Below are 23277 nucleotides of genomic sequence, written 5' to 3'. Positions count from 1 at the left end.
AGGGCAATTATATTAAAGAGGGTGTTGCTATATCAGTCTCGAGGCTCAGTTCACAGCGAGAAAGACCGGAATGGAGAGCCTAGGGAGTTGAGGAAGTTAGCTACCAAAAGGCCTAGTCCAAAACAGAAGGAAACGCACACACACACACACACACACACACACACACAACCCCACAAAAACACAAAACTTCCTAAGTAATTGAGAAATCCATCAAAAGACTATATCCCCTGAAAAGAGGGTGACCATTTTGAAAGGGCTCATAATATATCATAGAGATTGGAACTTGCTGTCAAATCAGCATCAAAAGGGCACAGATAAGTATAGTTCCTGGAGTTTGCATTCAAGACAAGAGATAATTTGAGTTTCTTGAATTTGAGATAATGAGTTGAAGGAATATAGGTCAAGATAAAACTAAGGGCCTGGGGGTGCCTGGGTGGCTCATTTGGTTTAAGCATCTGCTTTTGGCTCAGGTCATGGTCCCAGGGTCGTGGGATCCTCCCTCTCCCACTCCCCTTGCTTGTGTTCCCTCTCTCGCTGTGTCTCTGTCAAATAAACAAAAATCTTAAAAAAACAAAAACAAAAACAAAAAAAACTAAGGGTCTAAACAACAGCAGCTTTGACTACAGTAAAAACAAGACAGTGACTCTACTCTCTACCCTGAAAATGTAGTGAAACTCAGTGAGTGAAAATGAGATATAAATTTAATCCAACCTAACTGTAAGGCTATCTACATACTCAAATTCTGAACTACTGATTAGGCTTCTTAAATTCTCCTTGCCGAGAAAATAATTAACTGCAGAGAACCTGAGATTATAGGCAGAGAGAAATGACTGACACATTCAAGGTTTTAGAAGTATAAGGGTGTGAAGTGAAGAACTACATTCTACAAGCGGATATAAAATAATAATCTGTTAGGTTCGGAAAAACTCAAACAAAAGAGACCATGTCCCTCCACTCCACAGTGCTAAGGCCTCAACAAAGATCAAAACAATTATTTTATTTTGAAATTATTTTATTTTGAAAGAACTTTAGACTTACTGAAATGTTATAATACTATAGAGAATTCTCATATACCAATTGTCCAGCTTTCTCTAATGTTAATCTTTTTTTAAAAAAGATTTTATTTATTTATTTGACAGAGAGAGAGAAAGAGAGAAATCACAAGTAGGCAGAGAGAGAGGGAGAAGCAGGCTCCCTGCTGAGCAGAGAGTCTGATGTGGGGCTCGATCCCAGGACCCTGAGATCATGACCTGAGCCGAAGGCAGAGGTTTAACCCACTGAACCACCCAGGCACCCCTGTAAACACAGTACAATTTTGAAATCAGGAAGTAATGAGACCTTATTAGAATTTTACCTACTTTCCCACTAATGCCCTCTTTGATGGTCCAGTTTTCAATGGGCAACCTTATCCTCGCTTCAGTTGTCATATCTATTAGGTCACCTCCAATCTATGGCAGTTTCTCAGTACTTTTCCAACAAGGACTTACACTTTTGAAGTCATGGCCAGCTGTTTTATAGAATCCCCTCTACATGGATCTATCTGATGTTTTTTTCATGATTAAATTGAAATCATAATGTTGACAAGGACACCACAGGGGTGATGCTTTGCCCTGCACAGTTTATCACATCAGGAGGTACATGATATCAGGATGTCTTGTTACTGGTGATACTGACTCTAATCTCTTGTTAAGTTGGTTTCTTCCAGGTTTCTCCATGGTAAATGGAAGTTTATCTCTCAGGGTATTGTCAAAGGAATTCCTATGCTGACTTATTTCAGGATAGCCCTTGGGTTGCTGGTGGACTTTCACGACAGGAACATCATCTCCATGGCTCTTGATGGAGTCAAAGGCTCTGAAGAAAGTCCAAAATTCTTTTAATCATCCTTTTTTAATGAATTTTATCAATTTTTTTTCTTTATTTCCCCTTTAGCTTATCCTTATGGTGAGAGGATTCTCCACAAGAATATGGTCATGTATGAAAATCAGCACAGGGAGAACAGGGAATGGCAAAGAGAATCATACATGGGGCTCACTGAATTAATTCAGTCAGTAAGTAGAAATGTTGGGTAAATATCTGGGGAATATAGGATGAGCAAAAAATATAGTGGGTTTACAACACAGGCAGCAGAGCTAGCATCAATATTCCTATAACACAAGGGTGAAAACTCTCACTAGTCATCCAAGTAAAATGTCAAAGAATGCCAACCCATAAACCGACAAAAGTTTTCCCAGATGAAGGTGAGTCAATACTGTTTACCATCTTTCTGTGGTTACTGGAACTATATTTTTTAACAATGTCATATTGTGACCGCCTAAATCACTGTGAGACAAGAATGAGAAGACATGGTGGTTACTTCTAGACATCTTTAAGGCCAGCTTTAAATTTACCATCAGATCACAGAGCTGCTTGCTCCCCCGCAGCTGACATAAAGCACTGGACAACAGACTGTAAGATAATAAACGTATAAATGGGTGAAAAGAACAAAGTACTAATATTATTTCAAATGAAAGCAAATTACACCACTGAGAAAAAATTGCATAAAATGAAACATTCCTATCCTTGTGGTGACTTTGAAGTTTCTTCTTTATGTGTGTGTGTGTGTGGATGTAAATACAATAAACACTTTTATAACATGTAAGCTTCATCTCTCTTGAATTTGAATTTGGATTCCCTAAATGGCAGTGACTTTCTCTATTAACTGGAAAGGACAATGAAGGTGGCACTGTGTCTCTGTTTAGGGTTTCAACAAAGCTTTTAAAACTATAATTTAACAGATTATTGTCATTTGTCTCATCATCTCAAAATGAGGTTATAACTCATGTTGGAAAGTTTCATTAGCATTTGCTCTACTGAATATTCAATGAAAACCCTTCTATGTGGGGTCTGTGTAAAAGACTAGGATGTTACCAGACACCCTAGTGTCTGAAATAAAAACTTCTTTGCCCAAAGCACCTTTCTATTTTTACAAACCATAGAGTGTAAGCCTTTACCTTTATAGGTAAGAAAACAGAAGTCACTGAGATTAAATATTTTCCCAAAGGCATGTGTTAAGTTACAGAAGTGATGCCAGAGAAGACAAAATGGAAAAAATACCCATTTGGTGCTACATTGGTACAATTTCTTAAATTTTATGTGGTGCTACACTTAAATACCTCTTCTCCTTCAGGTAGTATATAACTTTATCTTCAGAAAAATCTTGTGCTGTATTAATTTCCTCATTTTATAGATGTGAAAATTAAGGATTAATGAGGTGAAATAACTCACTCAAGTTTATATGATGGAGAAGTAGCTGAGCCAAGGCTTTCAGCTGATGCTTTGTCACCAAATATGTTCCTATATTCTATGCAGAAATGAAAATTATGATTCCATATATTCCCCCAATAAAAAAAGTAATGATCTTTCTCATTAAAACATTTACTTCAGTTCTACAAAAAAAACTACTTGCCCATTTTTCGGGCAAAGAAAAAATACTTTATTTCTTCAAGGACCTTTAAAATGTTTCCCACAGGGAAAAAAAAAATATTTAGCTATTTTTAGTTTGGTGGACAGATTTTTTTCAGTAATACTTTTCAAAGCTGTAAAAACCTCTGTCCTGTTAAGTGCTTTTACAAAAAAAGTCAAGCTTGACAGAAATTATCTCAGGAACACTGATTAGAGAGGAGGGTAGGAGATAGAGAGTCAGAAGGCTGTGACAGGTAACTGCTTGAAAAGAAACTTTCCTGCTCTGAGATTAGATTAGATTCCATTAGATTAATCCCATAGTCCCCACATGCCTGGGTTTCCCGAGCAAATGAAACTTTAAGCATCTCGTGGGGTGATTTTGTAGTGGGAGCCAAACTGCAATCATGATTCACCTATACTTTTAAAGGTCTGATTTTATGCAAAACTAAAAGTAGGAAATGACAAACTAGTCATTAAATGAAAAGCCAGAGGCTTTGATTATTGGAGGGAATGAAAATAACATACTCTAGAAACAATACCATATTTAATGATTTATATCTTGTTTTGTCACTGATGCCCATGTAGTTCCACAGTCCCTTAGCCTTGTGTCTTCGTATTCTCATCCAAGCCTTCAATTATACAATAGATTGAAACAATGCATTATGAAACAGCACAACTAAAATGCAGTAATCGTGTTTTTGTTTTGTTTTTTAGTCCATCTCATGTATGAATGGTCTTTGTCAACCGGAGGGGCTTAAATAAAAGAAATAGTTTCTCTTTGGGCATTAGGTAAATTCAACATGATTGCACAAGTGAGTGGGGTTTTTGAGAAAGATCACAACTGTGCATAAAAAACACATGACCATATGACCTAATGACCACATGAGTCATTTAAGTAACCTACTGTGAAAAATCAGATCATTAACCATTTGGGGTCTAAAGACATGAATAGGAAAAGTCAAAATTAATTAATTGAATGAAGAAATTCCTGATTTACTGTGGGATCCCTTGAGGGCAGCTTATTCATTGGTCTCACTGTCCCAGTTCTATGGACAACTGGGAGCTTGAAAGAAAAAAGGAGGAACTTATACCATCTTTTTCCACTCTAAGTTAATCTAAATGATGTTCTGAACTGACTAGAGTTTAATTGGTTTTATTGTAAAAATTGCACATGTACTCCACAGAAACTTTATCAGCCACAGAAGTAACAAGAATTGAAACAAGTGTGTCCCACAAAGTTTTAGTGTTTATTTGTTCCTTTATAATATTCTTTCTCTTTCTCCCTCTCTTTCTTGCCTTTGCCAAACTCCTTCTTCTTCTGGTCAATTCACCTTTTAAGTGATGAGGTATTCCTATCAAATACAGATCACCCCAAATTAAGATATATTGATGTTTTGGATAACATCACAAGCATTCATATCATCAACTGCAAATAGAATGACGTCAAAGATCTAATTTTGAAATATGGGAATATATTCATTGGAGAAGAACAGAAAAAAGTCCAGAATCACATATGACCTAACCATTTTTAACAATGTTTGAAGAGCCTATAAAATAATTGTACTAGTTTCCTAATAATGCAGTAACAAATTTTCACAAACTTACTTGTTTAAAACTACACAAATTATCTTGTAATTCTGGTGATCAAAGTCTGAAATAAGTTTCACTGTACTAAGGTCAAGGTGTCTGTAGGTCTACAGTCCTTATGGATGCCCTAGAGGGGAGCTGATTTCCTTGCCTTTTCCAATTTCTAGAGGTTGCCCACACTCCTTGAGTCATGGCCCTGCATCCCTCCTACCTCTCTCTAGTGTCATAACTCCTTCTCTGACTCTCTTTCACTCTGACATTCCTGCCTCCCTCTTATAAAGACCCTGTTTTCACCTGGGATAATTCAGAAAAATCTTTGCAGCTCAAGTTCCTTAACTTAATCTCATTTTCAAAGTCCCTTTTGCCACATCAGTTAAAACATTCACAGATTCTGGGTATTAAGAGAAGTAGACATCTCTGGGAGGCCAGTATTCTATCTTGAACAGTAACTACTATCAGTCTAGTAGAGAAGAGAAAGACAGAAGTTTTGTCGGCAAATAGTTGTCAACATCGATCTTTTTGTGTTAGACTCTCCTCCTGATATTTGCATTAATTCATGATATATTAAAACATTTTGATTCTTGAATGGATTTTAATAAACTTGCAAGTGGTCGACTGTCTGCAAAGTGGTCATAATTATTTCTTTTCTTATATCCATTTACCTTGTAGTGTGAGTTTGCAATTCCTCCCATCATGTCTACTTTAGCACATTGTTAATCCTGTGACTATTTTCACAAATAGAATAGAGAAGTGATGTATAAGTTCTGAACACAGGCCTCCAGAGGCCTTATGCTGTCCTACTTTCTTTATTGAAACTCCTATGGCATGTACATAAATCTAGGCAACCTACTGAAGGAAGATGGACCACACGAGGCAGAGCTGACTTGTCCCAGCTCTATAGCCATCCTAAAGAGTCAGACCCCAGATGACTTGGCAACTGACCATAGATGCAGGAGAGACTTGTAAACAATAATAAAGGCTTACTGTTTCAAGCTGCTAATATTGGGGTAGTTTGTTACATGGTAAATGCTAACTGATACATTGTCTTATATAATTAACAATTTCTTAGTGTTGCAATGTATGTCATTCATTCCAAGATTAATGATCTTAAAATTCTACGGTTCTTCAAAACTCTTTTAAAATCTTGTTCTATATCATTTATTTGGAATAATACCTATATGAATTCATTTCTGTGTGAATTACAGTCTGCCTTATGAGCATTAAAACCTTCAGTTTAAAAATCCATTTCAAGTTAGTTTTAAAGGGTGTTTTAGAAACGGTAACAAAAGGTTATGTCTCTTTGGAATTTACAAAATGTCATCAGACAAAATTATTTTAAGAATTTCCCATTAATTTTCTACTGCAATCATATTATGATAAGTTGTTTTTTAAAAAGCTCTGGAATACACTGAATATATGAGGGATTGATACCATCTTTTTTTAAATGAGCTTGACTACTTCTAGAAAAAAATATTGACTCTTATGGTTTTCTTTTTCTCAATTAACAAATATTTTTCTAAACAGAACAATCCTTAAATGAACAGTTTTAAATAAATATAAGCATATCTCAGAGATGTAGCTGGCTTGGTTCCAGACCACTGTAACAAAATGAGAATTGCAATAAAGCAAGTCAAATAAATTTTTTGATTCTCCAGTGCATATAAAAGTTATATTAATACCATATTATAGTTTTCAAGGCGTGCAATAGCACTATGCCTAAAATAATACCTTAATTAAAAATTAATATCTTAATTAAAAATACTTTCTTCCTAAAAAACACTAACCATCATCTCAGCAAGCCATAATCCCTGACCACAGATAACCCTGACAAATAAAATAATAATGAAAAAGTTTACAATATTTCAAAAATTACCAAAATGTGATATAGAGACATGAAGTGAACAAATGCTGTTGGAAAAATGGTACTGATAGACTTGATTAATCCCAGGTTGCCATCAACTTTCAATTTGTAAAAAAAAAAAAAAAAAAAATGCAGTATTTGCAAAGGGCTATTAAGTGAAGAACTATGAAACTAGCATATACTGAAAAGATGGGCTTTGATTTTTGTTGAAGATGCTTTAAACAAATATGTGTGTATCTGCAAATATATATCCATACATAAAAATATTCCACACTTTAAACAATTCTACATTTCTACATTGAACCCCAATAATTTTATAAAATTTTTCTAAAAACGTATCTATTGCTGAAGAGTTTTCTTCTACAGCAACACTGAAATGTAGTTTACTGTTATTGAGATGATTTACTAAATTGCAAGAACCTTTCTGTCCTTGCTTTTAATATCATAAACACTGAATATCTTTCCCCACATCACCGAGAGCCTTATAAGTATCATAGCTATAAAGTAACTAAAATATTTTTGCATATTCATGCAAATAAATATTACCTCATTACTTTATTATAATAACAAAATTGAACTGAAAAGGAAGAAGAAGATCTATAGAAACAAATGGTTAATTTGTACATGATTACTATGTTTTGGTGTGAAATATACAATTTCAAATTGAGTTGAACTAGGATTCTTTTCACATTTTTAATGACGTACAAAATAATCCATTAGAAGAAAGCCAGTTAATTCCTCACTGCCTTCTCTCTCTCTCTCTCTCTTTTTTTTTTTTTTGGCCTTGTTAAGAAGTCATATGAAATTTATATAGAATTCTTTTTGAAATTTATATAGAATTTTGTAGACATTCATAATACTCATTTATGTAAACAGATTCTAAAAATCATGTGTATCTGTTGTGGATGAGAAATTTCTAAATGTACAATCCATGTTTCATACATTTAAAGAAATAACATTTTATCACATAGTATCATAGAATACCTAGAATAAAGTATATTAAACATGCTAACCAAATTTCATTTTTACTACCTAAAATGTTCATTTTCATATATCAGTTTCTTTCCACGACTATTTTTGTGGACACTAGATCCAAAAATCACATACCATATCAATAGTAGTAACCTCATATGTCAAACAGAAACCCTTATTAATGCTTCATTTTTTTTACTATTACATTTACCCCTACTCCAGATGAGATAAGTTATATTACATAATTTATAAGGATTATTTTTTTCTACTTTTGGCCATTTCTTTTATCAATTATCTTAAGTTAATGTCCAAAATTGTTACACTAAAATCAACAGATATTCAATAGAAACACTTTCTATGGCTTTACTTTCTTTAATTTGTTAATGCAAAAAATAAGTGACATTGTAAATATCTATGTCAGGTATACCCCAATCCCTAGGCATCCAACTAAAGGATATTATAAAACTACAAACAAAAAGGATTGTGCTTGTATAATAAAAAGGAAGGAAAGAAAGTTCTCAAATTAGGGATTGGCAAGTAGTTGCATTTTTGAGAAACCCTCTACTTTTAACATAACATCATTCATAAATATAACTTCATATTCTTTATTTACAATAAATCAAGTAGGGTTATTTGAGGTACAAGAATAGTCTCATTGTAAATACTAAATAGTCCCAACAGGAAAACTGGGAGCAAGTATTAGCAAAATAATTTATTTTGGAAAATTTTCTATTTCTGTGAATCCTGTGAGTGCTAATTATCCATTAAGAAGGGTAGGACTGTACCTTTCTGATTAGTGTCACTATATAAAAAATATTAACAAAGATGGAGTTTGCTTCCAATTGGAAAACCTGGGATCATTTAGTAATTCTTTTTTTTTTTTTAAGATTTTATTTATTTATTTGACAGACAGAGATCACAAGTAGGCAGAGAGGCAAGCAGAGAGAGAGAGGAGGAAGCAGGCTCCCCGCCGAGCAGACAGCCCGATGTGGAGCTCGATCCCAGGACTCTGGGATCATGACCTGAGCCGAAGGCAGAGGCTTTAACCCACTGAGCCACCCAGGCACCCCTCATTTAGTAATTCTTTATTAAATTAACTATAATCTCTTACATAAGGGCCCTGATGGGTGCAATAAATTCAAGCACTTCCAGTTTAAAAAGAGTAGCTGCTTTTAATTGAAAACAGAAGTAAATGTGGTCTTCATTAATAATGTTGCTAATCTTCCTGCATTTGATTAAATGTCTTCTTTAGTTAATAGACTTCTTTCCTATGTGACATGATGGTACACCTCCATCACTGAACCATGATCATCACCTCCCACAAAATATTCCAGACTCTATGCCTAGTAGTTTAAATATAGTATCAATAATCCTCACAATGTCCCTGAAAAGCAGCAGATTAAGACATGTGCATTCTCAAGGTTAAGTGTCATGCAACTACAGAAGTAAATAACAGGTTTTAGGATTAAAATCTAGTTCACTGTGGTTCCAAAGCCCTCACTTGTTCCATTTCAACACCATTATTGATAATCCTCTCTGAGCTCCAGCTAAACACAGCACCATTTGTTAGATGTCTGAAATACAAAGAGTGGTAAGAAATTGCCCCTGCCTCTAAGGAACTTACACCTAGTTATGGAAACAAGGCATGTACGAAAAGAAATAACCCATCAAAGCTGATTTCGTGGGACTGAAAGGAGGTCGAGCCCCTACTGGAACAGACCATAGAGGAAGTCAATGATAGAGGATGCCATATTTCACACAGCATTACACGGTTGCTTCAAGTCATGTCTAGAGTACAGGTGAGGAGAAACATACACACGCACACGTGCACACACACACACACACACACACACACACTCCAGTACATGCTTAGAAATAAGTGGTGGGCTAGGCAAGCTGCCTAGCTTGTCAACTGTAAATTTCAACTCTCAATTCTTACCTTTTGGCAGTTGTCAGCTGGTCTGTTTACACTCCTGGGAGCCTCAAACACACTTCTCAGCTCATCAAGGGCAATGGAGAAGCGCTCAATCCTGCGCCGACCAGTCAAGGAATCCTCCTTCAGCACTTCAGGCCAGCCAGATTCCCTGGAGTTGTCACTCTTGACCTCAGGGTCCTTCCCATCAGGCTCCGCATTCAACACCTCTTCTACGCCACCGGGCAGACTAGGGGGATCTGCAGGTCCATGTGCTGACACTACCTCTCCTTTGGGTTCAAGCAATTTTTTTTCTGGAGGCTGGAAGAGCCTGCAACGACTGCCCCCAGGGCAACATTCACTTTTCTGGTAATCACTGGATTCCCATTTCTGCCTCAGGAGGATCAGGGAGCCCTTCTGTATGGGGAACACGGATGGCTCCAGGTTGTCCTGCAATATCAAAAGTATCTTTCATCAAAGATACACTCAGACATGTGAATCATTTTCAAAATGAGTGCCAACTCTTGGGGTTTGTGTGAGAGTGGAGAAATCCAGCTTTGCTATATAATTTCTGGCTCTTGACTTGACCAAAGTATGTTGGTTAACTTAGATTACGGAGAGGACTGATTTGTACAGTCATGGACATTTGAAAATAAAGAGACAAAAACTAGGAAGACATGATTTCATTCTCTTTTCTATGTAAAATCACCCAACACTTACTTACATAATGTTCATTCATTGTTTAGTATATTCTGAGAAAAGAGCAATTTAACAAGTCTAATATGAAATAAAAAGGTTCATTTCCTGCCTCTAACAGTTCAGGACTTCTTTTAAAATTACTGGTTTCCATAAATGTCTTAACTTGACAAGTAAGACTAATAGCTAACAGTTATTAAGTTTTTGTTATAAAGCCTTTGATAATAATTATATATATATATATATATACATATATGAATATGATGAACCTGATTAGAATTTTACCTTGTTTTAGAGTTCCGTGGTGAATTAGGGAAAAAAAAAAATCAAATGGCAAAATATACCCTTACCAGAAACAAACCTACACATACAAATACAAATCACAGAGAAAGAATTACATGGTAGCATAAATTTTTGCCTTAGAAACAGCTACTTTCCATTCTAATCCAGAGATTCTACACTACAAATTTGAGGCTTTAAAAAATAAAATTTTTAATAAACAAATAAATTTTGCTCTTGAGGGATGATGAATTTTCCTGGAAAAGTATTAGCAGAATCTCACTTAGATTAAGGCCTGGAAACCTCTCAAAAAGTCACCTAATACAATGGCTCCAGACTTCTTTGACTGTAAACCACATTATAAAACACATTCTGTGTATTAGGACTCAGCACATATACAACATAAATAAAAAAAATAAGAAACAAATTTATGCTTTCATTAAATACTGTCTTTTACTATGTGAACTCTCTGGTGATGTTTTCCTCTCTGAAATCCCTTACTTTAAAAAAAAACCCACTAAATTGATCTAATGGTCCCCTAATGGTTCATGGACTGCTGGCTAGCTCTGCTTACAGCAGGAGTTCAAACTCAAGTTGGGTTTCATGAATAGTGAGACTTTGCAAAAGCTCCATTCCTAAAATGGATTTATAAACATCATGGCTTTATTTTGAAAAATACATTAGATAATGCATATAAAACTTCCAGGGTATATTAGACACTCTCCCCCAATAGCTCTTAATTCCATTCTGTGCCCTATCTTTTGCTAAAACATCATTTGAATCACTCAGATATTTATGCTACACATAAGCCTCCTAAATAAGAGTGCTTGGAAGAAGGATGAAGATATTTTAAGCCACAAACCCACAGACTGAACAGACTGGAAAATTTGGCTTTAATAATATTGCTAATTAATAAGTTTGGATTAGTCACTTGTTATAAAAAAATTTCAAAAAACAGTAGCACTCAACAAGACCTGAATATCTGTTTGGAAAACTGATCAGCATATGCTGAGAATGTAATCAACATATGCTGGAAATGTCTGTGACTCATGTGTAAATGGACTTTGGAAAAGAGTTTATTAACAAGGGAATGACTGAGACATTGTCACAGCTGGTGATGGTGACCCTGTGAGGTTATTTAATGAAAGAATTGTTCCTGAGCCAACCTTGCAGAATTAGGAACAGAAATCCAGGAAGAAAAAAATTGCCAAGTAGGGAGGAAAAACCATTTTTTTTTTCTCCTATAGGAGAAAAATCTTAATATTTAAAACTGATTTGGAACTTCTGATTCTGGATAAAAATGGAATAGACATAATTTTCTCTTCCTTCCTACTAAATATGGCTAAAACCCCTGGAAATTATATATAAAACCCAACATAAGAGGACTTTGAAAGATAGAGAGAAGGCAGACTGCCTACGTACTTTGAGATTTTTTTGTTGTTGATTATTTTTTTGTTTTTTTAATTTGACAGACAGAGATCAAAAGTAGGCAGAGAGGCAGGCAGAGACAGAGAGGAAGGGAAACAGGCTCCGTACTGAGCAGAGAGCAGATGTGGGGCTCGATCCCAGGACCCTGGGACAATGACCTGAGCCAAAGGCAGAGGCCTTAACACACTGAGCCACCAAGGTGCCCGGTACTTTGAGATTTAAGGAGCAATATTACGGTGAATTCCGTCAGTTTTCTTTCAGCCTTATATAGCCAGAAGTAGTTGCTGGAAGAGACAGTAACTCAATAACTCCTTATGGGAACAGACAAACTTCCCCAAGAAAAACCTCACTAGCCAAAGAAATAGGAAATGAGGCAACTTAGCATAACAAAAAATTTTAGACCATGATTGCCATACCCCAGGTAAATATAGAACTATTTTTGCTCATGACACATGCGTATGTGTGAGGTTTTCTTTCTCTACATCAACCAATTGTCCAGCTCTGGATTCTAAGTAGGTGTCTTGTGACTAGCCACCTGGCATTAGCACAGATTTTAAATATGAAGATTTCAGGCTCCTGACATGGACCCCACCTCAGGGACCAGTCACAAGGCCCCAGGTTGCCACTAATACTTCTGACCAATTGGCTATCAGTTGAGGGTTCCTATGATCCCTCTATCAGGTTGGATTTGTTAAAATGATTCACAGAATTTAGGATGGCACTTTACTTATATTTACCTGTTCATTATAAGGGATGTAACTTAGGAATAGCGAAGTGGAAGATATACTTTGGGTAAGATATGAGATGGGTAGTACAGGACTTCCATGCCCTCTCCTAGAGCACTGCTCTCTCAGAACCCTGATGTGTTCACCAACCCAGAACTTCTGGGTTAGATTTTATGGAGGGATTTAATGGAGGTTATTAGGGTTATATGGAGGTTTCATTATAGGCATGATTGATTAAATCATTGACCATTGGCAATTAATGCAATCTCCAGCTCCTTTCCCCTCCTTAGAGGTCAGGGCTGTGGTTAAAAGTTCTAACTCTCTAACCAGGTTTTTGTCTTTCTGGTAAACAATCCCTATCATGAAGCGATTTAGGATCCCAGCTACCAGTCATCTCATTACCATACGAAAGACACTCTTCTCACTCCAGAGATTCCAAGAGTTTTAGGAGTTATGTGCCAGGAACTAGAGACAAAGATCATTATATATTTATCACAAACACCCTGAAAAAGACCAACTTTGCTCCTTATTGTCTCCTCCAACCTCCTACCACTATAATGGTGTCAGAGAAGACTGAGTGAGGAGGCAGGATTTTCATCCCCGCTCCACGATAGTAAGAACTCTCCCCAGTGTGTCAGTGAAGGCATTGTGAGGATCACGTAGTTTGGCACTACACAGAGGTCATGAGATGTTTCTCCTTCTTCCCTTCTTTGCTTATATCAGAGGGCACAGAGTTGGCAGCTACAACTTTCACCATCATGTTGGTAAGGTTTCTCTTCCAACAATGGTGTCAGTGGAACACTCAAAGAGAGCAATAATGCTGGGGTTGAGGGTGGGGAGTGGAAACCAGGTTGATATCAGTGAAATCTCAGTGCCACCTAACAGTAATGGATCACTCTTCTCCTAGGAGTCAAAGGAGATTAACTGGGGAAACTGGACTTCTACTCCCACTTGAAAATAATAAACCTTCTTCTTCTCTCTTCATCTTCTGAAATAGATATAAGTAAGATCCAAAGTTTATAACATAACTTCCCAAATGTCCAGGATATAACTGAACATCACTGGTCATATTAAGGGCCAGGAAAACCTAATTTGAAGGAGAAAAACATTCAAAAGACATCAACACTGACATGACTCGGATATCTGGAAACCCCTGAATTTTAAAGTGGTCATCATAAAATCGTTTCCATGAGTAATTACAAACATGCTTGAAATTTTTTTAACAATGGAAAAATCTTAGGAGATATAAAGAGTAATCAAATGGAAATTTTACAGTTGAGATATATGCATAACCAGTAACAAAACTCACTGAATGGTCTCAGAAGAATGGAAAGGACAAAAGAAAAATATCAATGAATTTGAATATAGTATGTTAGAAATTACCCAATGTAAACAACATAAAGAAAAGACATTGAAAAAAAGAAAAAAATAATAGGACCTTAAGAGCCAGAGATCATAACATAGATCTAACATTCATGTCACTGAAGTCCCAGAAGAAGAGGAGAAAGATGGTGATGCTAAAAAACTAGTCAAAGAAATCCTGTCTGGAAATTACCCAAATTTGGCCAAAGACATGAACCTATGGATTAAAAAAGCTGAGCTAACCACCAAGACACATCAAAATACAATTTCAGGAAACAAAATTAAAAAAAAAAAATTTGAAGGCAGTAAGAAGGAAATGACACCTTACCTGGGTTGGGTGGGGGGTGCAATTCAAATAACAGTGGACGTCTCTTCAGAAATTGTGGAGGCCAGGAGAAAGAGTCACAGTATTTTTCAGGTGCTAAAAGAAAATAACTACCAACCCCAAATTCCATTTTTATGAAAATTATCCTTCTAGGAATGAAAGAAAAATGACATTCAGCTGAAGAAAAACTAAAAGAATTCACTACCACCAAATTTGCCCTAAAAGAATGGTTAAAGGAGTTCTTAAAATACAAAGAAAATTATAAAAGAATTTTGGGACATCAGGAAGAAAGAAAAATAAAAAGATTTTGAAAATCATGTTTAAATACACTAGACTTTCTCTTCTTAAATTTCCTAAACTACGGTTGATGGCTGAAGCAAAAGCACAACATTGTTCGATATGGTTCAGTATATGTAGAGGAGTTATTTAAACAATTTCATTATAAATTAGGAACGGTAAAGGAATAAGAGGTAAAGTTTCTACATTTTACTCCAACTGGCAAAACACTGACACCAACAGACTGTGATAAGTCATACATAAACAACGTGGTATCTCAGAAATCACTAAAAAATTCCAGCATGTGTGTGATATGTTAAAAAGAAAAAAAAAACAGATAAATCAAAATGGATTCTAAGAAATAGTCAAGTAACTCACAGAAGTCAGAGAAAAGGAAACAAGCAAACAAAAAACCCAGGGAAAACTAAGGTAAAACAAACTGAAATGTCAGGGTTATCAATTAATAATAATAATAATATCAATTATTACATAAAATTTAAATGATCTAAAAAATCAGTGAAAAGCTAGCGATTTCAAAGAACCTAAGAACCATTTTCCAACTGTATATGAAATGATACTATGCTGAGAAAAAAAGCCAAGCTCAGAAGATCATATATTACTGAATAGGGGCGTAGAGATGTACCTACCTATGGGTCAATATTGGTCAGTTGGGGAATGTATAGGGGAGTTACAAATGGGGGAGACAGCTTGGGATGCCTGGGTAGCTCAGTCAGTTAAGCCGGTGCCTTCGGCTCAAGTCATGATCCCAGAGTCCTGGGATCAAGTCCTGCATTGGGCTCCTTGCTCAGCAGGGAGCTTGCTTCTCTCTCTGCCTCGCCTGCATCTCTGCCTATTTGTGTGCGCTCTCTCTCTCTCTCTCTCTCTCAATCTCTGACAAATAAATAAATAAATAAAATTAAAAAAAAAAAAAGTGGTGAGGGAGGCAGCTGAATCCAATGTGGTCAACATAGATAAACCTCTTTGAGTAGAACTGATCATCTGTTAGTTGACTTACCAATCTACAAGAACAATTTCTATCAATAACCTAGCCTCCAGAAGGAAATGCAGATACAATTAAATGCTATTAGAACCTGCAGCCCATTGACAGATACTTGAAGCGGGCAGAGTGTAATGTTCTTCCAGGAAGCTCCCAGCTACCTTCATGTTAATGCCTTGCTGGATGGAAAACCACCTTAACTTGACAATGGCAAGGCCTCCTGTATCCAGTATCCTGTGAGTCTTCTTTAATGTATGAAAATCCTTTTGAAAACCTCCCTTTTCTTTACCAGCCCCAACCTCATAGTATATATAACCAGCCACCCCTCACAATCCTGGGGGCAGCAGCTCTTTTTGCCCACGGGTCCTATCCCCGTGCTACAAATAAAACCACTTCTGTACCACCTCCCACCCGCAAAAATCACATACTACTTGATTGCCTTTATATAACATTCTTGAAATATTTACATAAAAATCTTGAATGACGGTTTATAGATATGCTGAACAGGTTAGTGGTTGCCAAGGGTTGTGAATGTGGAAGGCGTGGTAGTTATGACTATGAAGAGGTAGCACAAGGGAGATCATTGGGGAAGTGGGGTTGGCAATGTTCTGCTCTCCACTGCTATGACTATAAAGAATTAAGAATTGGGCGCCTGGGTGGCTCAGTGGGTTAAGCCGCTGCCTTCGGCTCAGGTCATGATCTCAGGGTCCTAGGATCGAGCCCCGCATCGGGCTCTCTGCTCAGCAGGGAGCCTGCTTCCTCCTCTCTCTCTCTGCCTGCCTCTCTGCCTGCTTGTGATCTCTCTCTGTCAAATAAATAAATAAAATCTTTAAAAAAAAAGAATTAAGAATTAACAACTACAGTAAAAATGTAACAACTACAGAGGATAAAATGCCCTAAAACTATATATACATATCACGTCAATGTCAATTTCCTAGTGTTGATGCTATACTATATAGTCATATAAGACATCACATTTGAAGGAAACTAAGTAGTGATTGCTAGTTCGCTCTGCATAGCCTTGGCAACTTTCTGTAAATCTAGAATTACTTAAAAATAAGATGTTATAAAACAAGCAAGTCATTTGATAATCACTCCCAGTTTTATTCTACTTAGAGGGCCTAGGTAGTACCAGCAGTACCATAGACAGCAGTACCAGCACACAGGATTGTGAGTCACGCTGCTGCAGAGGCCACCATTATGAATGATTAAATGACATCTGTGTCAGTTGTCAAATTATTGCCTCTCAGCTCCCCCAGTGTAGTCTTTGACACATGCTCCTCAATAAAATGCTGAATTCCTTTAATTATTTCTCCTTTAAAGTGTGTACAATATTTAGCTTTCTCAGTAGAGGGCGCTGGAGGGTCAGTGCAGGAGGAATAGGCTTTCTGCAACTTCCTGCGAGGATAGGTGTCAGGGGTTGTATGATGTGAGAACAACCAGTGGAGCCCGCCCAGTCACAGGGATAGAATGCCACCCTATGATCTTACAGCCTTGGTCTGAGGTTAATCTTTCCGTAGCTTTCTCAACATGGAATAAATCCTATATCGTCATTGACCTGGAGGGTGTCACAGAAAGCAGAGGTTGCTTCTTCAAGCCTGCCTGTGGCCCAGGAGATAAACACAGATCTGCTGCTCCCTCTGTCATCCTCTGCATAGCCCCCATGCTCTGAATGCCTCTTGCCGAGATAGTTGCTATGACTTTCAGTGCATGGCCTTGCCACAAGATGCAGATCTCCTGTTCAGTGTGCACCCTGGAGGGTGGCCTCCTGCTGTCTAGAAACTGTAGAGGACCTCCAGCCTGTCTAAATCAGCAAGGTACTCTGCCCTTTGGGGGCTGCTCCATACCTCCTCCAGCAAAGTCTGAACCCTTTGTAAATTTGTCCTTCCTTGGTTACTCTTCCTTAGCCCTAGGATACCATAAAAATGTTTTCTTATATATTATGGTTACACTTTTTTGTAGTGGTTATACTTTTATATTAAATTTCCCCTGTCTAACCTGTTGTATGGTTATATTTCCTGACTGGCCCCACCCTGCTATAACATGTTTGCTTAATAAGAGAGATATACTATCTGATTCCAACAGTAGATCATAAGGATACATGTCTTTAATATTGTCATGATAATGCATGCTACTGTTCTTCTTATTACCAAGTGTGCTGATGTGTAATGTGCAGTTGGCAAAAACTTTTTCTCAAAGTCCTTTGGAAATGACAACCAATGTGACATTGGTTTTTCCCAAAAGTGTCCCGTTGAACTTGTCTTCCATATGGTCTTCAAAAAACATTACAACAAGAATTATTTAGACAAGTGAAACTTTAAAAAGTAATATCCATCCCCTTCTGAAGAGAACTACACTTTGAACTTCCACATTAAAAGTTGGGAAAAATCAGAGAAAAAGAAGCCCAAATAATTCAGTGTTGTTCTAAATTTACTTAATGAGAGACTCTTTTATCATAAATTGTCCTTAACATCCTCAGATGTTTTTTCCCACTGGAGTCATTTTGATAAATGTTAATATAAAGCAAAGCCAAAGCTTCAGATTCCTTCTTAGTATGTGTATGTATATATATGTATATGCATAATATGTATATGTAGATATACATACATCTATATCAGTAAAAATTGATTGTCTCACCTAGTCATGAATTTGACAAGTTTTTAATTAAAACAACAACAACAACAACAACAAAACTGAGTTGAAATAGAGATGCCAAGGGGCCACACAGGTGATCTCGCTGTGACCATACTGCAAAGGTCACCAGTTGGTTACAGTACCTTCTTTTACACGTAATGAGACAGATGTGGATTCATGCAGGATTTACTTCTTTTTTTTTTTTTAAGATTTTTTTTTATTTATTTGACAGAGAGAAATCACAAGTAAGCAGAGAGGCAGGCAGAGAGAGAGGAGGAAGCAGGCTCCCTGCTGAGCAGAAAGCCCGATGTGGGGCTCGAACCCAGGACCTGGGATCATGACCTGAGCTGAAGGCAGCGGCTTAACCCACTGAGCCACCCAGGCGCCCCATGCAAGATTTACTTCTGTTCATACAACCAGAGGCCTGCTGCCAGGCGTGCAGTTTCCGGCCCACCACCTCAGGTAGCCTCCCAGGTGAGGAGTGCTCAAGAATGATGGGAGTACAAGAATTCTGGACTGTCACTTTTCTCTGTCAAGTGAGTGTCTTTTCCTAAGTTAGGATATCAATACGTCAAATCATTGAGACTGAGGTTGTAGCAAGGTAGGCCGAGGTAGGATAAAACTGAAAAATGTCCATAGAGACTACTGGACTCATTGATGACTTAGGGAAAAAAAGAGCATCAGAGCTTAACACAACCAGTGTTGGCCTCTCCCCAGAAATTCATGCTGTTTTCCACTGTCACAAATAGCACACAAAATGTTTTGGTTTAACCTAAGTAAATGAGCTCTGCATTTTTCCTTGCTTAGGGGATGGTTTTGGTAATGTTAAGTGAATCTCAGAGAAGATTCCCCTCCATCATTCCTCTGTCTCTAGGGTTTAATCCCTCTGTCCTTTTAGTCTCATGTGTTCCTTATTTCCTCTCCTCCCACAGGACCTTTGCAAACACTCTTCCTTCTGCCTCAGTTCTCTTCCCTCTCCTGTTCCACAATCTCTTACTGCTAATGACTCAGAGAAGCATTCCTGACTTATCAAAGTTGTGATAGCTTATTATTTAATAAATGTCCAAGGTAATTTTGAGGAAGGTGATCTGAAACCTATATTTTGAGAAACATTAATAAAGAGAGCAACTGTTTGCATGGACTGACAGGAAAAAAACTGGCCAAGATTTTGTATGTATGAACTGATATTCACATTAGGATTCCAAGACCAGGAGTTAATGTTGCTGCCAGGTGATCTGCTAGGTCTTTCGGAAGAGTATCAGGTATATAGAGGGAAATGTCTTCAGATAGGAAAGAAAAGCCTTATCTAAAGGCTAACAAGTTTGTGTTAAGTTGCCCATGTATTAAAAACTGGATTCTCACAAAGTTGTTCTCATATGGTGTGATCTCTGTAATTTTAAGAATTACCTCTTGCCTCTATGATTGTAACAGTGAGCCTCTTTCTAATTATAATGATAATGTAAGGTTTGTGGTCCATATCATAAAACAATAAGAACAGCAATGATTTTGCATGTCAAGTGGACCAATGTGCCCAAAGAAAAATTAAGTCTTTGAGTGACTCCTGGTGCAAAGAAAAATTACCAAATGCTTTCCTGTTCTACTGAATTTCCCTTAAGTCAAATTTTAAACAAGCTTTGTAAATAGTCTCATCTGGCTGATTTATTAAGAATTCTTATAAATCATAAGTCTTGTTTCTTACATTTGAAGACATGCTTTGGTAGATGTTTCTACTAAGAGTGCCTCAAGTTTAAAGCAGAATTATTTATCAACTTGAAACACATTCCCAAATAGAAGAAGTAGGATTATTACAGATGATAGCAAGTAGAATGTTTTAAACTGCCTGATGGATGGCAAGAGTGACAAGAGTGCTGACACCTTTGGCCTACATTTCCAAAAAGGGAAATTTATCCTAAAGTAAAAATTTAATAGAAGAACATTCTTTCTATGCAAATGTATGATGCAGCATTCTTAAAGTCATTAAAAAAAAAAAAAAGGAAAACCCTAAAATTCAAAGCAAGAGGGATGCTTTATTCTATTATAGGATCACCACCCGATGAAGTTATGTAGCCATCTGAACTAGCAAGTCTGAAGCACACACAGAAATGTCAAAATAAATTTACAACATAACCTTAAGCACAGAAATGCACAGAGGGGAATGCATTTCATTATTTCAAAATACATGCATGTGCTTAAGAACTGGAAACACTTGAAAAAATGAAAATAATCGCATTTTTGTATTGGGATTTGAGGCAACTGACTTTTCCACACGTTCAAAGAACGAAAAAAATACCATCTACAGCAGCATTGAACTGTTAACCACCTTTCACGGAAGAAAAACATTGTGCCTTTTACAACCATTATGGATGTTTTTGCGATATTTTAAAATTTCTCACCCATTACTCTCATATTTATAGCATCAAATTCCAATATTCTCAGTTTTCACTATGCAGAGAATGACCATTGAAGGTAATTGAAACCCAAGAGTCAGTTTACTACAGTCATCTCTGTTTTAAATTACAGCACCACCAACCCCTCCCCAGAATCAGCATGTGATCCATTTTTTCCCCTCTGGTGGTTTCTGTATGAATATATATATATATATAGATATATATATATATCTATATATATATACAAAATACCTGAGCCTGACTGCAAGTGATATCATTTTTCTTACTTCCTTTGCTTTAAAATCTAGTAACTAGTCAAAAGTCATTTCAGAAAAGAATACAAACTCATCTCCAAAACTTGAGAAGTCTCCTCAATGTATTCCCTGTAACGACCTGGATGGAAAGCCTTTCGCCAGATGCAGGCAGGTAGAGAGCTCTCCGGGGGCTTACTTAAAGCTGTTTTCACACTTATCTGATCATTTACTATTTATTTTGAAGTTCTGAAAGCATAGCATGCTGCAGAGGGTCTAGGATCCATGACAGAGCTGTTTTGGACTATTATTTCAGTCATAAATCAATTTATTTTGTGTGTGTGAGAAATCACCAGATGCCTGTCTCCTGCCTGGCTCCATTCACATGATTTCTATCAGTTTCTATGCATTCTCTCTTTCCCAACACCCAGTGTCCTCTTAAACATTGCATCTCTGCGATGAGAGCATCTCCTGAAAGCCCTTTAAACATGACTATAATGTGCAAAAAAATCAGATATAATTTGACAATTTTCATACCAACTAAAGTTATGAAACTTTTTTGTTAATCAAAATAAAGGCTCTATCAACTTAGGAATAAAAGAGACATCAAAGTGGAATAAAAATGTATTGTGGGACAGAAGTGTTTTTAGTGGGCTTCTCATCTTTAGTAACTACAGCTATATGCCTGGAAGGGAAAAAAATATTTTGAAATATAATGCTAGCTTCCTTTAAAACAGTACCTAATGATCCCAGCAAAATGACAGAACATAAAAAGATTGTGGGGCGTATCAGCATCAGCAAGCTGCAGTTTCAAACTACAAAACAAAAGGTTTCCAGGAACCTGCCAAATTTGTGTTGTCCCTGAGCCAGATTCTCTGCCAAGGAAATCCTCAGTCTTACAACCACGGAAAGCAAGTTAAGGTTAAGGAAATCATTAAGCTAGCACCTTTCCGAAAGAGTAAGTATCCCAAGTGTTAAAATTATAACACTGATATTATTGTGATTTAATTTATCTTTCTGTTTTGCTTACTTTTTCAATTATAAAGCATTTAGTATTTTTGTTGTCACTGAAAAATATTCTCAGACAACACTCCTTTTTTTTTTTTTTCCCCCAAAGAAAAATCCTAAAGGTAGTGACTAAAAATGTTTGGTAAAAAAAAAAAAAATTTGATCTTTTTTGGGAGGAAAATTGTAATTAGTTTTGGCAGACAGTTGCTGAACATCTATCTACCCGATAAGAATGTGAAAGAAATGAGTCAAGAGTTTCAAAGGGGTGGCATTTTCAACATTAAAAAAAAAAAAAAAACCCTAACCAAAGCTTTAACTGTAAATGTTGCCAATTCCATTAATTTTTCTGGCTAATTTAACCTCCTCAAAACAGATTTTCCATTAGTTTTCTTTCTGAAAATGCACACAAAATTAGTACATTAATTTGCCACTAAGAAGATGCATGTATAATTCATATACATGGAGAAAAATATAGGAATAATGCATTTGTTTTTTTTTTATCTCCTCATCCATATTTTTTAAGCAAACTGACAAAGCACCTCACTAAGACAAATTATTACAAGAATTTATGAAGTGGTATATTTGCAATAAGCTTTTCTTACCGCCATGTCCTTTTCTGTCAAGTTCCTGTCCTGTGACTCGGCTACCACAGTTACATATCCATTAAAGGAAAACACAAATTTAACAGTTCTTTAACTCACTGATCTCATCTAACTAATGAACATCAAGCATGATGGACATACGCTGCTAGATAGCTGTTACAAGACACCAAATCTCTCATAGCTAGCTCTGAGAGCTACATTATTTAGTAAGTCATGCAGGAGAGAAGTGCACTTTCGACCATAACCCCTGCTTGTGCTGGGTACTCAGTTTACAAGTTTTACCAGGTAAAGGCTGACTGAAATGGCTTTTGTTTACAAATTCTGTAGAACAAAATCCCATGCTCAAAGGACTGATCTTGCAGCATCCCAGGAAACTGTCTGCAGGATGTGGATAATTAGTATGCAATAAAAGAAGATCGTCATTAAATGTTTTATGGATCATCCCAAGCAACCTGGGTACCAGGCAATATCTGTTATTTAGCACAAAGCTGATGTGCTGTCACATAGGTAAGCTTCTAACACTCTCATACACAG

At 36.6% G+C, this 23277-nt stretch overlaps 1 protein-coding gene across 1 annotated transcript; it reads right to left on the bottom strand.

Annotated features, from left to right (window-relative positions):
- Window positions 1–1622: 1622 nt before the first annotated feature.
- Window positions 1623–22749, bottom strand: LOC125095549 (uncharacterized). Its single transcript, XM_047722019.1, has 3 exons — window positions 22744–22749; window positions 9801–10223; window positions 1623–1832 (listed from the first exon to the last, which is right to left on the bottom strand). The coding sequence occupies exons 1-3, from the start codon at window positions 22747–22749 to the stop codon at window positions 1623–1625; spliced, it is 639 nt and encodes a 212-aa protein (XP_047577975.1).
- Window positions 22750–23277: the final 528 nt, after the last annotated feature.

The sequence above is a fragment of the Lutra lutra genome, chromosome 3 (assembly GCF_902655055.1).
Source record: "Lutra lutra chromosome 3, mLutLut1.2, whole genome shotgun sequence".
Lineage (NCBI taxonomy): Eukaryota > Metazoa > Chordata > Mammalia > Carnivora > Mustelidae > Lutra > Lutra lutra.
This window is presented reverse-complemented; position numbering and strand designations above follow the sequence as displayed.